Below are 17,392 nucleotides of genomic sequence, written 5' to 3' on the forward strand. Positions count from 1 at the left end.
ATTTTGACAACTGGTGTAGGCATGCTGTGAGCAGACACCATGAAAATGGTGACTCAGGACTGGAGCTTTATAAATCAGCAGTGCCTCAAATTGGTAAGCTGGTCTGAAAAGAGTGACTTGATAAAGTACAGATGCAGGGAGAGGGAATTGAAATCTAACTGAAAGCACTTTAAAGTAGTTGCCTGTTTGAGGACATTGAACTGCTGAGGTTCCTCTGTCTTAAGTAAACAGAAGTAGGCATCATCCCCAGCTTAGAAGACTAAGTCTACTTTATTAAATGCCCCAAGAAATCGTAAATTGTTGCTGCCAGAGGCCAAGATCACACAGCATTTGCTATCTTTACCTAGACATGCATCAGGAAAAAAAAGGTGAATAAAGGGAAACAATGCATTATTGTATATTATGCCAGGAATGTTTTTTAACCGAAGATATTTCTGTTTGAAACATGTATAAATAGCTATTGTTGCTAAGTGCATATGGATGAAATTATGATTAATAACAACAAATTTGCAGAGACAAGGATAAGCCTCATTTCAATGACAGAGGATTCATATTTATGAGGATCTTACTTTAGATTTCTATTTATTATACATTTCGGTAGCTTTAGCTTTGGCAGCTTACTCAAGTTCAGTTTCACTTTTTATTATTCTCTGTCAATAGATTACTCTGTCTTTTGTGTAATCATTTGCACTACTTTCACATTCCATCCACGTTATAGTGATGTTTATTAGAGGGACTTGAAAAGTTTCAAAATTAACTGCCATAGTTGAAACTATCCTATACAGGTCTTCTTTTTATATCTTGTGCTATCAAAAAGCTTGTAAACCTATGCCACCTTGAATATATAAAGTCATAGCTAGAAAGTTCCTTCCAGACAGTTCAAAGAGTGAAGAATATGCTAAAATATTTTATTTTGATCCTCAGAGATTCTTTAAAGACTCAGTGAATTTTTACAGTACCACACTGAGGTAGTCATTTTCCTTGGGGAAGCCATTCCATTGTTCGTATGGAATACATTGAGAAATACAGAGATCAAGGACCAAAATTTTTAGTGCCTGCTAAATTTAGCCATTGAAGTTTGAAAGATAATTACTTTGGACGCCATGATCAGCCAAGAAGGATGGGTCCATTCAAAAGAAGTATGTACTCTGTAATCACTGAAGTCAATAAGATCTGAGGACCCTCTACCTCTATGGAAGTCATTTTTGTCTTAGAAGGGGCAGCAAAAAAGACACCTATAATCAGGCAAGACTTCTGAAATTGTGAATAAATGTTGAGTTTCCAGGAAACCAAAAAAAGGTACTTTTTTCCTTTTTTTCTTCCCTCAGTATAATAAAGAGTTCAATTGGAGCACACCAAAAAAAAAAATGAAAGAGGATTGTGTGCTTCCTTGATCTGTTTCCTAATCTTTTACAGCAAGAAGAACATGTGCCATACACTGCATGTGGGAAGTGTGTGCGGATGACTTTCTGTACAAGTGCCATCTTCTTCTGGGTAAAGTTCTTCTCTTATTCTTTCCCCTCATAAATTCACTTTTCTAGTAACTGTCCTCCTGAACTGAACAAAAAATGAGAATGGAGCATGTTCAGCTGGATTTCCATCTCATGCATAAATCAAGCCCATAAGGTATGGACCCACATGGAGAAGGTAGCTGTGGTCACCTAGTAGTCATTAGCATACAGTATCAAAATATCCTGCAGCTGTAGCTTGTGAGTTATGCTTGTGAAGGTGGTCCATTGATTTTTCCTTCATTATTTTAAGACAAATGCCTTTGCTTTTAGGGGGGCAGTAAGGGGAAGACTTTGGTTTATATGCTCTCCTCCTTGCTAGTTTCTGTCTGATTTGTTCCAGCTGTGTTCTTCCATATTGTGTCTCACAGTCCATGACCTCTTTCAGGTTTTGTGTTTCACTTAACAGAGCAAAGCTGGGAGCTCTTTAATCTTCCAGAGCTGCTACTTTAATTAAAACTAAACCTTGAAAGCAGTCCAGTCAACCATGACACAATATATAACACAATGAGCAGGCCTAGAGAGATTGCCTTGAAAAGCTCTGTGTTTTAGCATGCTCCTCATCTGTAGCACATATAGCAGCTGGAAAAGACCTCATTCTCAGTGAAAGGATGCAGAGAGGAGATAGAGTGGTATCTGGCAGCCCAGGAGAGCCTCAGCATTGGCACATTTTAAACACAAAGGAAGAAATACCCATTTGCAGTTGGATTTAAATAGGGCAGACTCCGTGTTGCAGGGAAGAGATTTGTTCTGGGTTTGTCACTTGTGTTACTGCACAGTTACTGAGTGCTGGGTCAGGGAAGGTAGTTCATGGCAATTTGCTGAGATAGTGAAAAGAAGATACACAGCCTGTGGAGCTTAAACTGAACAATATCTAGAGAACTAGCAAAAAATAAAAGCAGGAAGAGACACAGAAAGAGGAGATGGCAAGCAAGATGGGGTACCTGGATCATTACTGCAATTCCTGCAGACTACATGACTTGGCTTAAATTTTTTCTTTTCCTTTGATGGGGTCTGTAGTCTGTAATAGTATCATGTGGAAGAGAAGGTGCAGCCCCCTCCACAATCAATGTAGACTCACTAGTACATTTGCCATCCTGCCAATTGTCCGGTATGAAGAGTTTTCTCCCATCACATGCCTCGAGGTGCAAGATTTGATTACACTTTTTGTTACATTGGCTTACATCAGTAAAAAACCTTGTTCTTAGTGATAAAACAGACCATCTCTTTTCTTTCCTGCAGATTTACTGTGTTACATGAAAAAAATGCTTCTTTCATGGATTCTCTATTTATTGCTTTGTATCTTATTTGATCATCCTCTTGCAATAGAGTGACAGGCACAAAATTACTTTCCTTTTGCCTATCATAAAAAGTGTTTTGAACTCACTTTTTCCTAACGTCGGTGGTTGAACATGAATATATTTTCTTGCATTCCCTTGGCAGATCCTTTTGATTATTGCTTCAGTTGTTGGAATCATTGTCTACAGGCTCTCAGTTTTCCTGGCGTTCTCCTCAAAGTTGTCGCAGCACGTCAATGGGACGGAGGCGCTCCGCAAGTACCTGACTCCGCAGACGGCCACGTCAGTGACCGCCTCCCTCATCAGCTTCGTTGTCATCATGATTCTCAACATCGTCTACGAGAAAGTGGCAATCCTGATCACTGACTTTGGTATGCTGCTGTTCTACCTCAGGTGGAAACGTGGGGTAAAACAGCTAGAAAAAAATAGCATTTATATGTGTAGTAGGTATTGCAGTAGGTGAACACCTGTACCACATCTTCCAGAATTTTCCCACAAAAATCACACGATACCACCTAGAAATTTTCTAATATAGATTTTCTCAATATCAGAGAAATATGATATTCAGCTCTTTGCCTGAAAAGGCCTTACATAGACAGCATAAAAGATGGATTGTTTACAGTTTTGTGCTTGTGAAACATACAAAACAAAGAAAATTACTACAACAACCAAGCTTTATGAAAACAGATCAGTAAGGCATAACACATTCAATTATGTTAGCTTTTGTTTATGGGGAAAATAGCTATTTTCTTGTAAATAAGTGAACTAAGATCACCATTCCAAAGTTACATACCACTCTGATGTTCTTAAACAGATAAACAGTAACAAATAATATTATTCTCTATACCCAGACCATCAACATCAAAGTAGCTATTTTACTTTAGATGTGTGTAGTAGTTTGGTGTTTTCACTTAATACTGTTTCATCAGTTCAAAGTGTTACATTTGCATCTTTGTCGAGTCCGTTGGATTTGGGTGCTTTTTCTTCCCCTGAGTTATTAGAATTTTTGCTTCTTCTCTTTCTTTATTGTCAGGGAACAAGTTCTTTTCTTTTTACAACCCATAGAGTTTTAGAATTATATAATGGTTACAGTATACATGGGGATTAGGTACAATCTAAATGATAATGCTCTCAGTCATATAAAGGAATATGAGGCTTACAGATACTTTGCAGCTGAGGCTCTGGAACAGCTTGTAGGTTACTTGTAGATTGGGTTGGGGTTTTTAAAATTTATTTACTTTTTTTCCATTGCAGAACTTCCAAGGACACAGACTGATTATGAAAACAGTCTGACCACAAAGATGTTCTTGTTCCAGTTTGTCAACTACTATTCTTCATGCTTCTACATAGCCTTCTTTAAGGGTAAATTTGTGGGTCACCCTGGAAGCCCAGTTTATTGGCTGGGAAAGTATCGCAATGAAGAGGTAAGAATGTAGAATGTGTAATTAATCCAGATATTGTGCTGCAGTTTGGAGTGTATAAAGTAAAACATAGTTGTACATATTTAACCTTAGGGTTTAAAAGTGACTGCCTCCCAACTTACCTCCTTACAAACCCCTAGCATGAAAGAGTCTGGCACAAGACCAGTTGGGCTTAGAAATGTATTGCACATACTCAGAAAACTGTATTTTACCATGGTCCTACAATCTGTGACTAGGCACACAGAAAAGAGAGAATATCAGTGGAAGCATTCCTGTTTTGCTGGGTGACCCTGACCTGGTGATAGCACAGAGCTGCATGACTTAACCTGGTATTTCACTCTTCCACTGATATTCTGTCAACCTACCATATGTGGCCTGGATTTGGCTTTTGAATACATTACTGGAAAAGTTTGCCTAGACAGTCTTCTTTGAATGGTTTCAGTAATGTTATTTTAATAAATCAGGGATGCATAATTTTAAATGTTTCATGCATACTTGAAAAGTTACCCAACCTCAAAAAAATTTTCCTGTCTCTCCCAACCTTCAGTGTGATCCAGGTGGATGTCTCTTGGAGCTCACAACCCAGCTTGCCATCATAGTGGGAGGGAAAGCTATCTGGAACAACGTTCAGGAAGTGCTTGTTCCGTAAGTTCAAATTATTAAGTAATCTGCTCTTTCATAGTTGAAAAACACTGTTTTGCTTGATGCCTTCAGGCATTTAGTCACTGAGTTTGGTAAGTGCATATTGTGTTCTGAAAGAATAAGACTTGTCTTCAGAGTCTTTTTTGGTCGGGTAGTCTGGGCTGCTGTCTCTGTTGTTTTAACTGATTTTAATTCTAATCAGAAATTCTTCCTTCCTCTGCACGTCAAACTTGATGTGTTTCAGGCTGCATATTCAAAACTGAGGTAGTAAAAGCTATGACAATATTAAACTGAAGACTTGCTTAATACTGATTGGAATGATTTGTTGTTATACATTGGGATTTTAAAAGTCATGTATAAGTTACTATTTTAACTCATTTAGTAGATATAAATCACTGTGATTCTGGTATATTTACACTCTTATTTATGGCTTGTAAAAACCCACTTGAAGGGTAAGGCAACAAAACTCTCCTTTCTTAGGAAGAAAGTTTTGAATAATTCATAAATAAATAAATCTGTTGTTTAAATCTACAACCAAAAATGTAAAAGCAGAAATGCCAATTTATTTTTTTTTTTGCGTTTACTGGACTTCTTAGGTTCTTTTACCAATGTTAGTGTTCCTTTTCTCCCCGTCTGATAGTTTGGTCAAGAATCTAATTGGAAGATATTCTGCAGCTGCTAGATCAGAAAAAGTTGTTCCCCGTTGGGAGCATGACTACCACCTCCAACCCATTGGAAAACTTGGACTATTTTATGAGTATCTTGAAATGGGTAAGGAACAGTTTAGTCTGGATTCACTACCACTGCTGGGTACAAACATGTTCTAAAGAAAATCTTCACACAAGCAGTGTGGAATATGGTGGCCAGAGGAGACATTAATGTTTTCTGAGACAAGTTTTGATTGAGCCATTACAGGTGGTATTACAAGCTTTTATTAAGCAGCTAAGCCTTAATCCATTTTATAACTAGGAAGCAGGATGTGATTGTACAAGGAGGAGTGCTGCTGCTTCCTTGCCTAATCCTGTGAGAAATGCATTCAGAGGGCAGAGCCCTGTCACGTTCTGGTGCTGCAGAGCAGAGCCCTGTGTCACACTGCTCTGCTGGAGCTCTGCAGTCACCCGGAGTCGCTGCTGGTAACCTCGGAGCTGGCAGGCCGTGGCTGGTTTGTTGCCACCATCCATTGTATGACAACGTTGCCAGTGTGCTTAAGACAGTATCCAGACACCAGTTTGATGATTGTTGGTTTGGGCCTTCCAGTTCGGTACAGAGACAGATAGTCATGAGATTTCCAGGTCTTCATGATAAAGATGTCAGAAAGAAATGGATATTTGAATACCCAGAATAGTTTCTCATGCTGTGTTGTGATTTGTAATATTTTCCTGTTGCCTTCACCTAGCAAGTTTCTCCGGTACTGTTGTGCTACTATTTTCTCATCCCAAAGAGTCACGAGGAATCGAGCTACGCTTTCTTGTTTCTTCCACCTGAATTTGGAGTATAAAAACCATACATGCCTGCACTTGCTTATCTCCAGGAAATGAAAGCCTCATCAATGCATGTAACCTCTCCCTTTCACAGTTATTCAGTTTGGCTTTGTGACCCTGTTTGTGGCGTCGTTCCCCCTGGCTCCTCTGCTGGCTCTCATGAACAACATGCTGGAAATCCGGCTGGATGCGTGGAAGCTGACCACACAGTTCAGGCGCATGGTGCCACAGAAGGCACAGGACATCGGAGCCTGGCAGCCCATCCTGCAGGGCATCGCCATTCTGGCCGTGGTCACCAACGTAAGTACGGTGCAGCAGCTGCTAAAGAGAAAATGCCTTCTCTGCAGGTGCTACATCCAAATGTGGGAATGCTGTGTGTGGCAGTGCAACTGAAATGATCCTTAAGGCACATTCAGATCCTTTCTGTTCTTAAAACAGAAATTCAGCTTCTTTCTTGTGTGCCGAAAAATACCACGTGTGTTCAAAATTGTGTATCAGAATGAATTTTCTGAGAATTTGGACTCTAATCTGTTCTTCAGCTGTACTTAATTTTTTAAGTACACAATAAACTGAATTTTAAGAGAATTTTTCAATAGTTTCTTGAAATTATTAAGAAAAAAATTCTGATTAATATACTTCTAACAATGAAATTCAGACATTTCACTTTTTTTGTATCAATTCACCATTATTTAATTTGTAGGCTGCATTGTGGGAAGAAAAATAAGCCATTATTATTTATCACTGTGGATTATTTGTGGATTACTAAACAGGAGCTAGTATGTATTAACTTACAGAAAATTCTTGCTGCTGGCCTTTTTTAAAGGAATAATGACCACTGGTTTCTTCTGCAGGCACAATAACACCTCAGACTATCCATGGGGAATAATAGCCTTTTTCAACAAGGTCACTGTTTTCTTCTGTTTTCAGAGAGATCCAAATATGTTATGCTATTGGATAACTGTAGTTCCTAGTCAGTCCAGCTGGATCTTGTAATACCAATATGAAACTAGAAGTTGAACATGTATCTTAAGATTACTTTAAAATATTGTGCCTTATCACAGTTCTCATGATATTCAGGGCAGAGTTACAGTGGCTTTGGTGACCTCACGTTGACTTGGCCATGTGTAGGCCTCTGTGAGGAATGTGTTTGTGCCCTGCTTTTGGCAGGTGATGTCAGTGTGCAAGCAGGGCATCGGCCGCTCACTCTGGGGGCTGTTGCGTGCGAGGGGCTCAGCTCCAGAGACTGCCACGTTCCAACAGCCCCGCTGCACGTGTTGTGAGGACCTCAAAGAGATTGGTATTTATTGCTAATGAAGTGTGGGCCATGAAGCCATGTGCTTGAGCAAATGCTAGAAGCTGTTTTCCTCCTTTGAGTGTGTTTCTTTCCTTGTTTGACATCCAGGAACTGATCCAAGTCACCAGTCTTTAACAACCCTGCCTTGATTTTGCCTTACCTTATAGAACATGTTTCTTGTCTTTTACATGACTTGTTACAGCTAATTATACTTGGGTAGTGTATCATCTTCCCCTTGGTGCATCTTCTTCTTCATGCATGTTACCTTTGTAGCAGCTGCTATCAACTTTTGCACAAAGCTACCAGTTTTGTGAGTTGCCGTGAGGCACTGGACTTGCTACTGCATCTGTTGTTGATTTGAAGACTGATTTTAATTAGTTATGGTATAAATGGAAAACTGTGTGCAGTAAGGCTTGGGAAGCAAAGAATGTGCTGTTTGTTTGTAGTTCTCCAGTGCAATAGTCTGAAACGCAGCCCATAATTCAAGAGGAAAAAAGTTTTTCCTTTGAGAGGATGCCGTAGGATTAGTTCTCGTATTTCTGTCCTTGAAGCTCTCTGGAGCACATCTGGAGATCATTCTGAGAGAGGGAGGAGAGTGAGACAAGGCTCAGATTTAGGATGATGAGAGACCTGGGGCCTTGCGAAAAAGATTCAGTAAGATCAAATATTAAGCTCTGTAAATACCATATTCCAGCGTCTTTCTGATACAAAGAAGCAGCATCAAATTCATTTGGTCCAAAGGGAGAAGAAATTTTTTTGCCTTACTGTTAAGTTGATAATAATTCATTTATGGTCTGACTAGATGAGCTAATGAACAGAAACAAAGTTTATTTAACAAAAATTTTCTATGCTTGTAATTCAGACTACAAATACTCTACTTGTACTCTACTTTTAACTCTGACTTCAGAGTTAAAAACAGAGTAATTTACCTGTGAGGTCGTCTCCCTGCAGCTGCAAGACACAGTACTATATACTTCTTGTCAGTCAAAAACTCCTACTCGGCGTGTAAATATAAACAACACATAATTTTCACTTCATTTCACACTGGCATGTAACGCTTAAAAACAGTTTTTAAAAGTGCATGCCAACTACATTTGATTTAAGCCAAAGTGCAGTACAAGAAAAACACCTTATCCTTGAAAATTTTCAATGAGTTTTAGACCTAGGATGCCTTCTTTTTATTTCTTATCAGCCAAACTTTCTCTCAGCTGAACTCACTTGTAACCATATTCTGGAGAACTAAATACAGATCTTAGGCCACAGTCTCAGAAAGAATGTTTCTGCAACTTTTATCTTAACTACAGTTTAGCTTTTCCAGTTCTTCAAAGTAAGCCAACTCAAAAGGTCAGACACTAGGATATTATTCATCATTTGGCAGTGGTGCTACCTGAGGTAGGGTGGGTCTTGCCCCCTTTTCAACTCCCTGCTCTTTCCCTTTGCTGTCCTTCCCCCTTGGTCCTGCCTCTTGCATTGTGCTGGCACAAGTGCTGTATAGACACATGATGAATCAGACCAGGGAAAGGATCCAGTGGTGATTCCCAGTCAGATCAGCATCTTCATCTGGTCTGCTGAATGGGCCCAGGACTGCCCAAGCCAGCACAGAGCACAAGTCAACTGCTGGAGGCAGATAGAGGATGTTGATTTAGCTAGCACTGCCACCAAAGCATTGTTCAAGGAACTGTGGAAGAGTTATCCACTTTTTTTTTTCACCCTTTCCCCTCTCTCCCCTTCCCTTTTTCAGCAACTGCTACAAATACCTCCTCAGGCTGGGATTGTCTGGCTGGAAATGCTGCACAAAAATGGAAATTTTTTTGTCCTATGTCATCAAAATAAGGAAATACAGATCTCATTGGTTACAGACTGGCATGATGGGGAATAGGAAGCAGATATGAACCAGTTTTTGTGCTCCTCTGTTACCCATTATTGCTTGACTTTGCCCCTAATTCTGTCCTATAATTTTCCTGTAGTTTTTTCTGCCTCTTTTATACATCTGTGCCTAAAACTCCTCCCGCCTGATCTCATCAGATCCCTACTTCACACCTTTCTCTTCCATGTCTCTGCCCTGGTTCTTTCCATCCATGTTGCTAAGTGGGTATTTTTAACCTGGTATGGGACCAAACACTTCTCTGGGGCTGCCTGAGTGCAGCTGGTCGCTCCTTGCCAGGTGCCGGGCACCAGAGACGCCTGTTGTCATGAGCTGGCTGGGCAGCCTCTTGCTAAATACTCAGCTGCAGATCTTGCCAGTGGAAAGTCTTCCTCACAGGGAAACCTTTTGAACTTGAAGTAGCAGGGGAGGAAATTGGATTAAACATAGTTAACCTGTCCTCCAGAATAGGATGTTTTGGGAAGCTCATGAGTTCAGAAAAGACTTCCCACAACAAACCCACAGATCGTATTTCCTACCCAGTTTGTGACTAGCAGACTGAGTAGGACAGGGACTCTCTTGGGAGCAAGATAAAAACAAATGGTCACGTCATGTAAAACAGCACTGTGCAGCTGCTGCTAAAAAAATTATCTTGGCATCAAGAGTAGTTTCCACATGTACTATGCTGTAGTAGGAGGCAACAAGTACCAAGATGAATTTGGGCTGGCTAGCACCTCAGAAAGGGTGGGAGGTTTCTAGGATCAGAGATGGATCAGTTATATATCTAATTTATTTAATTCCTTTACTCAGACATCGGAGAACCTGGTGACATTTAATTCTCTATTACTGAAAAACTCCTCTGTTGTTTCCATTAGTTTCATCAGGCAGAATTTCTTCAAGCATCTCATTAGTACTCATAAGAAGCACATTTGCTGATCTTCTCTGCATGCATGTGAAAGAAGTGTTTTACAGTATAGCTGTTTTAAGACATTCAGCAGAGCTAGCAGAATTTAGGAACTGTACAGAGTACACATGCCAGAAAGGGATTGTTTTGTGCCCATGAGAGACTTACATGCTCATTTACAGAATGAACAGCCACTGATGGGAAAAGAACATATTTTCTATTTTTAGCTCCTATGCTAACTTTTGAGATGATAAGTATATGGCAAAGGAATGCATATTAAAGCTTATTTCTTTAATGCTGCTCTGCTTTTTTGTCTTCTCTGTCTGAAACGCAGGCTTTGATCATTGCTTTTACATCTGACATGATTCCTCGTCTGGTTTATTACTGGTCCTTTTCTGTCCCTCCTTACGGGAGCCACAGCACTCACACTATGGAGGGGTACATAAACAGCACACTTTCTGTCTTCAATATATCAGACTTCAAGAATGAAAGCAAGCCTTCTTCCCCTTGGCTCGGGAAACAAACAACATGCAGGCAAGTGTCAAATAAGTATTTGTCATTTTCCAATTACAAAAATAGTTGTTTTTATTTCTGGGCCATCTAATTCAGAAAACAATATCCCTTAAGAAACATTAAAACACAGGAGAACCCAGCTTATTTTGAATGGCTGAATGGAATGGAAGTATTCACCCAAAAGTGCCACTCAGAAAATTCTTTTTTTTTTTAAATTGGGCTTTCTCCTAGCTGATAGTTTTCAAAAAAAAGCACCTTACAATTTTTATCAGTAATTCTTAATAAAATGGCAAAAAACCCACGACGTTTCAGCCAAATATAGCTTATCTGGCAGATATGGTTTTGCCCATCGCAGCAGTTCCCCGAGCTGACTGTTCTGGACACGTGAAGCAGGGCCATGTCGTGCTCCATCCTCTGGCCACAGTGCCGTACTGCAGAGATGCCAGAGACGGCTCCTGACTTTCCGGTTTGCTTCCAGATACCGGGATCTCCGCTACCCTCCTGGTCACCAGCACCAGTACGAGCACAACATATACTACTGGCATGTCATTGCAGCCAAGCTGGCTTTCATCATCGTCATGGAGGTCAGTGTATGGGGCTTTGAGCAATGCCTATTTAGTCTCTTCCCTCCCTGTGGAAAATCCTTCAGAGGCTTTCGGTCCAGGCACAGCTGTGATCTGTGCTAGCATGAGCAAGAACTTGGGAGATGTAAATTAAGAGTAGCAACACTGGAAAAATAATTCCCTGAAATCATGACATCAGCTGAAGATTGCCCCACAGAGCTGCAGCTTCTTTTCTCAAGAACTGTAGAATAATTTTTAGTGGCAGAAATAGAATACATGTATTTAGAGGAAGTTTGCACATAGCGTCCTGAGTGCATATGCACGATACCTGTTTGTAATGCACGTACATAATGCAGGTACAATACATGGCAGAGTGAAGTCTATAAAGACAGTCCCTGCAAGAAGTGATCTTCTCTAGATGACCATCAAAAAACAATTGCTCTTTCCTCTGCAGCTACAGCCTGGGCTTACGAAAGATGGAAATCAGTCAAAGACAAAGAGAGAGGAATATTGAGTATTATTTAACTATAAAATGTGTTTAGGTCCTGATACAGGGACTACTGAAGTCATCAGAAACTGGTTAGAGCAGATTTCCTGTATCAGAGAAAAGTAATTGCCCCAGAGTGATTTGAACAAACATAAAAAATCTAGGAAACTGTAAAAAGTGTTTCCATGCAGGAAGGAAGCGCTGTGTACCAGGGTTTCCCCAAAGCAGGCAGAGAAGTCCTTGCTCAAATCAGGATTGGAAAATCAGAAAATTCTTGTTTATCAGATAATTATTCTATCTTATTAGTCATGTCTTTTTAAAATCTTTTTCTACAGTTTTAGATACTGGCACTGAGTCAGCTCAGTGTCTTAAGATAAAAAGTGACATTTCATTTATAATGATAATAATGTCCTGTTCAGCCTGACTGACATTTTTTTCATTTTCACCTTTCCCAGCATGTCATATACTTTGTGAAGTTTATTATTTCATATGTAATTCCGGACGTATCGGAGAAGACCAAGAGCAAGGTCAAACGAGAGAAGTACCTCACACAGAAACTATTACACGAGAATGATCTCAAAGGTGTGAAAAGAACCATGGGCAAAATAGCTGACAAAATCATCAAAGGAGCAGACAGCACTTTCCGACCTAAAGATGAATAAGTACTTTTTCATATGGAACAACAGTACTTGGACAGCTAATATCTGTCCAGATATTACCAATAGCTATCAAGCACTTTGGATGTACTAAACATTGTTTCTTGCAGCTCTTACATGCTCATTTACCAGTTTCCCTTGGACAAATGCAACCACTGCAATGCAGACAGGAGTTATCATTTTTTAAAACAGCTTTTTAGAACATTTAAAAAAAAAAAAAAAAAAGAAAAAGGGGAAAATTATTTATCCTCTTAAGAAGATGCAGATTAATTCCCAAACACCTAGGCTGTTTTCTACTTTTCTTAGGCATCAGCTATTAGATAACTAGTCTAACTTGAATAAACCTTAAGAACAAGAATGATTTGCTATAAGAATACCATCACATCCAATGAAGGAGTTTTGATTGCTTGCTAATACAGACCTCAGCTATAAAATGAAGAGGAAAAGCCAAAACATGAAGGAAAAAGGAAGAAAATACAACTCAAAATCCCACTGTTAAGCCATTGGAGTTGACATACTAAGCATGGTTGGTTGCTATTCTGAATTAGCTATGCATACTGAGACTTAAATGGATAACAAGATATTTCAATTAATCATGGACTTGGATCACAAGAAGCAACAGGACTGTAAGCCCATTCTGTTCATCAATCTCTGTGTAAACAGGAGAATTGCCTTTGAAATCAATGCATACAAACTGACCTTACAGCACGCCAAGTGAGTAGAAAACTCAGGCATTTTATCTTTCTGCAGTCAATGTTCTTTCATTAGTTCACTCGCCCATTCTGAGCTAAATGCTCATGGCCCTGAAGGTCTCCTACCTGTAAAAGCAATAAGTGTTAAAAGTCTTTTCACATACTAAATCAATATTTGTGGAGGGCTGTCTTTTGCATTTCTCTCACGCCAAAACGTGCTCTTCCCTGAGGTTTTGACATAGGACGAATGTGCAGCTGAACATTTTGATACAACAATGCGTGGTAAAGTAAATTCTGACAAGACTATGAATCTGTTGGAATTGGAGATTGGAATAAACCATTTCATAGGCCTTAACCGTGCTGTGAAGCTTTGAATAATATGGAAGGATGTCAGGGGTATGGAGGCATGTGCTACAGCCATCAGTCATCTTCAAATCAGGCTGCTGATCTCCCCCCTTGTTTTGGCTCCAGATGCAAACTGGGAATTAGGGAATTACAGATTAAGCATGTGGAATGCTATTTTGTGCCTGAAGAAGTGATATTGCAGATTATTAACTTGCTTTCTCTTTTAACAGTTTTAATGAACAAATTTATATAAATCATGAAAACCAAAACCTTTTAAAAAAAGAAAAATATGCCTGTGCTCTATAAACCAGGTGATTATGTTTGTAATTTTGTACTCTTCTTAAATGCAATAGATATGCAGAATTTTTAGGCAGATTATTCATATAACTATTTAAGTATGAAGTCCATTTACAGAAATTAAATAGCATTTGGAAGATGCATTTTATCCAGTCAATAATCAAAAGGAATTACACCTATGAACTTTGCAGCAAAATCCCCAAATACTCAGTGCCATGTAACTCAAGCCTGTCTTTTGAAGCCAACCCTATAGAATCATAAGATCATTCAGACTGGAAAAGACCTTTAAGATTATCAAGCCTCACCATTAACCTGACACTGCCATGACCACAACTAAGCCATGTTACTGAGTGCCACATCTACATGTCTTTTAAATACCACTCTCTGAGCACGGCCACCCAGCCAGTTTTTTATCTAGCCAGCAGTAGGTCTGCCCAAGCTGTGAGCAGATCAGCACCCATTCAGCCCCAGGGACTTGTGTCTGTCTAAGTGGTGTAGCAGGTCACTGAATGTTTCCCCTTGGATCATGAGGGCTTCATTCTGTTCCCTGCCCCTGTCTCCCCTCCTCCCAGGGGGCTGGGATCTCAGAGAACAACTGGTGTCACTACTAAAGACTGAGGCAAAAACAGCATTGAGTACCTCAGCCTTTTCCTCATTTTTGTCCGTGTGTTTTCCACCACATCCAGTAAAGGATTGAGAGTCTCCTTAGCCCTCCTTTAGTTGCTGATATGTTTATAGAAACATTATTATTGTCTTTTGCAGCAGTAGCCAGATTAAGTTCTAGTGGGGCTTTGGCCCTTCTAATTTTCTTCCTGCAAAACCTCATAGCATTAGTCTTCCTGAGCTGTCTGCCCCTTCTTCCAAAGGTCATCAACTCTCCTTTTTTACCAGTTCCAGCCAAAGCTCCCTGTTCAGCCAGGCTGGTCAAATATTCTTTATATTCTTTTGAATATTTCCAGGGATGGAGACTCCACAACCTTTCTGGGCCACCTGTGCCACTGCTCAGTCATCCTCATAGTGAAAAAATGTTTCAGTTTCTGCCTCTTGTCCTGTCACTGCATAATATACCAAATTTTCAGTTGAAACAAAGTTTTGTCCAAAAACTTTATTAAGGAACAATTTTAGTGATGTAGTCAGGATTTCCCTGTAGAAAATGAGTTGGTTTAAAAAGGACAGTTGGCTCCTTTCATACTTGGAGCTTTTGATTTTAGCTTTCAGCTGGACCTTTCTCATTTGCAGTTGTGTTCAGATGAGAGATGCCATTTTTATTCCCTCATCAGTGATCACAGTACCAGTGTGCCTTAAATACCTTTCCAGGTGTGGTGTTAGAGGGCAGGTAAGGAGGCATCCTGTGATAAAGGGGTGGAAATGCAGCACAAAATGGACCATTTCAGGTTATTATTTGGTCTTAAGGAAGCTCTTTGAGAGTTAAAGAAACTAGGAAACAAATTAATTGTCATACTGTGAGCAGTGGCAGGGCTGAAGGCTGATTTTCAGAAGTGCCTAGAATTATGCTCCCTGTGTGATACCTGGGGAGTCTCCAAGTTGTTTCTTCCTGCATCAGTTGTCATCATTTCCTAAAGGGAGAGTTCGCCCTCAGTGTCATGAAGAGTTTATATTCCTGCCTTTAAAATAACAATTAAAAAACCTGCTACATCAGCAAAGCCTATGTGCCTGTGGCTTGGGCTACTCCCATAATAAAATCCTAATCAGCCCTGAGTGTGTTTCTATGTAACCTTTTTTGTTCAGATGACAAATGTGCTTTGGAAACCGGTCTTCCACTTGTCTCCATTTTCTGGGAGGCATCACAGGTTAGTCTGGGCACACATGGGCTGAGTTCCTTTTGGTTCCAACTGACCCAGAAGGCAGCTTTTAGATATGCACTTAATGGTCACCAGCAGGCCTTTTGTCTGCTGAAACCAGAGCTGGGCTGAAGAGTGGTGAGCTCTGCATGAGCATCACCCAGCCAACATGAACTTTTTGCTCGAGTGATTTGCTTCTGAAATGCCATGCTCCTTGCTAATGTAGCTGTAACATTTCATTTCAGAAGACATTACATCAGGAACTCAGTTCAGTTTGCCATGTGCTCAGTGTTATTCACAGCAGAGTTCTGAATCAGAGAAAGGAGAGGGAAACCAACACAGTGCCTAATAATTGCATTTTAATAGTTTGAGTTAAGCTGTGCAGTTTCTGAAGCCTCTACCTCCAGCTGCTGAAATGTGCTCTGCTTGAGTGCCAGAAGCTCTGCGGAGGCTTAAGAACAAAATGCTGGGGGCCAGTTGCCAACATATGAGTATTTGTAATTTTTTTTTTCTTTTTTAGCCTTTGTCACTTTAATTAAAGATCTGCTTGAAGGAAAAATCAGCATTTGTTTTAAACTCTGACTCCATTTTACTTTTTTCTACACTTGATACGTAGACCAGACTCCTACCTTGTACAGATCTATTGAAGTCAGGGTAAATTTGGACCAGTGACCATTTCATTGCCTTACCAAGCACCATAAATTACAGACTATCACCACTGTTTTAGACTCTGTGTATGTCAATAAAATTTAGAATGTAAGAGTGTATTTTTTATTTTTTCTAAGAATGTTTGCAATTAGTTTCTGAATATTAAGATTTCTTTATATTTATTGTCATTAAATAAAGTCTATTTTAAAATATCAATACATCTGATGTTGATTAGTGTTGTTTGTTTTTCCTTGAATGATACTGCTGCTCCCAAATGCTACACTTAAATTATTACAGTGTCATCCCTGTCTTAATTTCCATATTCATCCTCCTTTTCAATCTTATTCCATTAAAGTGTTACTAGTGCTGAAATTTATCTTCTGGGTTTTTCTGCATCCCCTAGATGGAAGTCATTCCTTCCAACACCACATTGATGACAAGAACCATTATGTTCTCATACAAATAAACAGTTTAGGTCTTTATAACCTTTCACTCCTGTCATGATAAACCCTGTGTTATGTTTCAGAGTCATCATTTATTTCTTCATCTGGATCGAGTCTGGGATGTTCCCATTTCCAGGCAACCCACTCTGTCCCTCTCTCCCTGCCTTCCAGCCATCAGTTCTCTTCTGCTTCTGCTCTGGGTCCTGCTCTCTGCTTCTGGGAAATCCTTTCCTAAGATGTAGAGAACAGAAAGGTTAGAGGGTAATTTTAAATAGGTATCTTCTTTGCACTGCAGTGTGTTGGTTTTATTTCACACAGAGATTCTCAGGATCTGCTTCCAGCAGCTTTATGACAGTTGTAGAAGCAGAAGTACCACGACTTCCAACCTGGTTTCTGCTGACTAAGGGCTACGTGTCTTACCCATGCCACTACCCACATTGCCCTGCCATTCTTGCTTCAGTGTGGCTTTGTCAGAGCAAGAACAGCAGAAACTTTAGAATAAAGCATAAAAGGATTATTGTCCTACAAGCAGAA

The 17,392-nt window shown here is 39.8% G+C and overlaps 1 protein-coding gene across 1 annotated transcript in view; it reads left to right on the forward strand.

Moving 5' to 3' along the window:
- Positions 1 to 16,640, forward strand: part of ANO6 (anoctamin 6) — a 71,364-nt gene extending 54,724 nt beyond the window's left edge. Inside the window, exons 12-20 of the mRNA XM_059471706.1 lie at positions 1,417 to 1,494; positions 2,952 to 3,177; positions 4,061 to 4,230; positions 4,775 to 4,872; positions 5,510 to 5,640; positions 6,445 to 6,650; positions 10,747 to 10,946; positions 11,404 to 11,509; positions 12,431 to 16,640. Of these exons, the coding sequence (XP_059327689.1) occupies positions 1,417 to 1,494; positions 2,952 to 3,177; positions 4,061 to 4,230; positions 4,775 to 4,872; positions 5,510 to 5,640; positions 6,445 to 6,650; positions 10,747 to 10,946; positions 11,404 to 11,509; positions 12,431 to 12,637 (1,422 nt within the window). The 3' untranslated portion in view covers positions 12,638 to 16,640. The remainder of the gene's footprint in view (positions 1 to 1,416; positions 1,495 to 2,951; positions 3,178 to 4,060; positions 4,231 to 4,774; positions 4,873 to 5,509; positions 5,641 to 6,444; positions 6,651 to 10,746; positions 10,947 to 11,403; positions 11,510 to 12,430) is intronic.
- The last annotated feature ends 752 nt before the right edge of the window (positions 16,641 to 17,392 follow it).

Source organism: Ammospiza nelsoni, chromosome 5, assembly GCF_027579445.1.
Source record: "Ammospiza nelsoni isolate bAmmNel1 chromosome 5, bAmmNel1.pri, whole genome shotgun sequence".
NCBI classification, from domain to species: Eukaryota; Metazoa; Chordata; class Aves; order Passeriformes; family Passerellidae; genus Ammospiza; species Ammospiza nelsoni.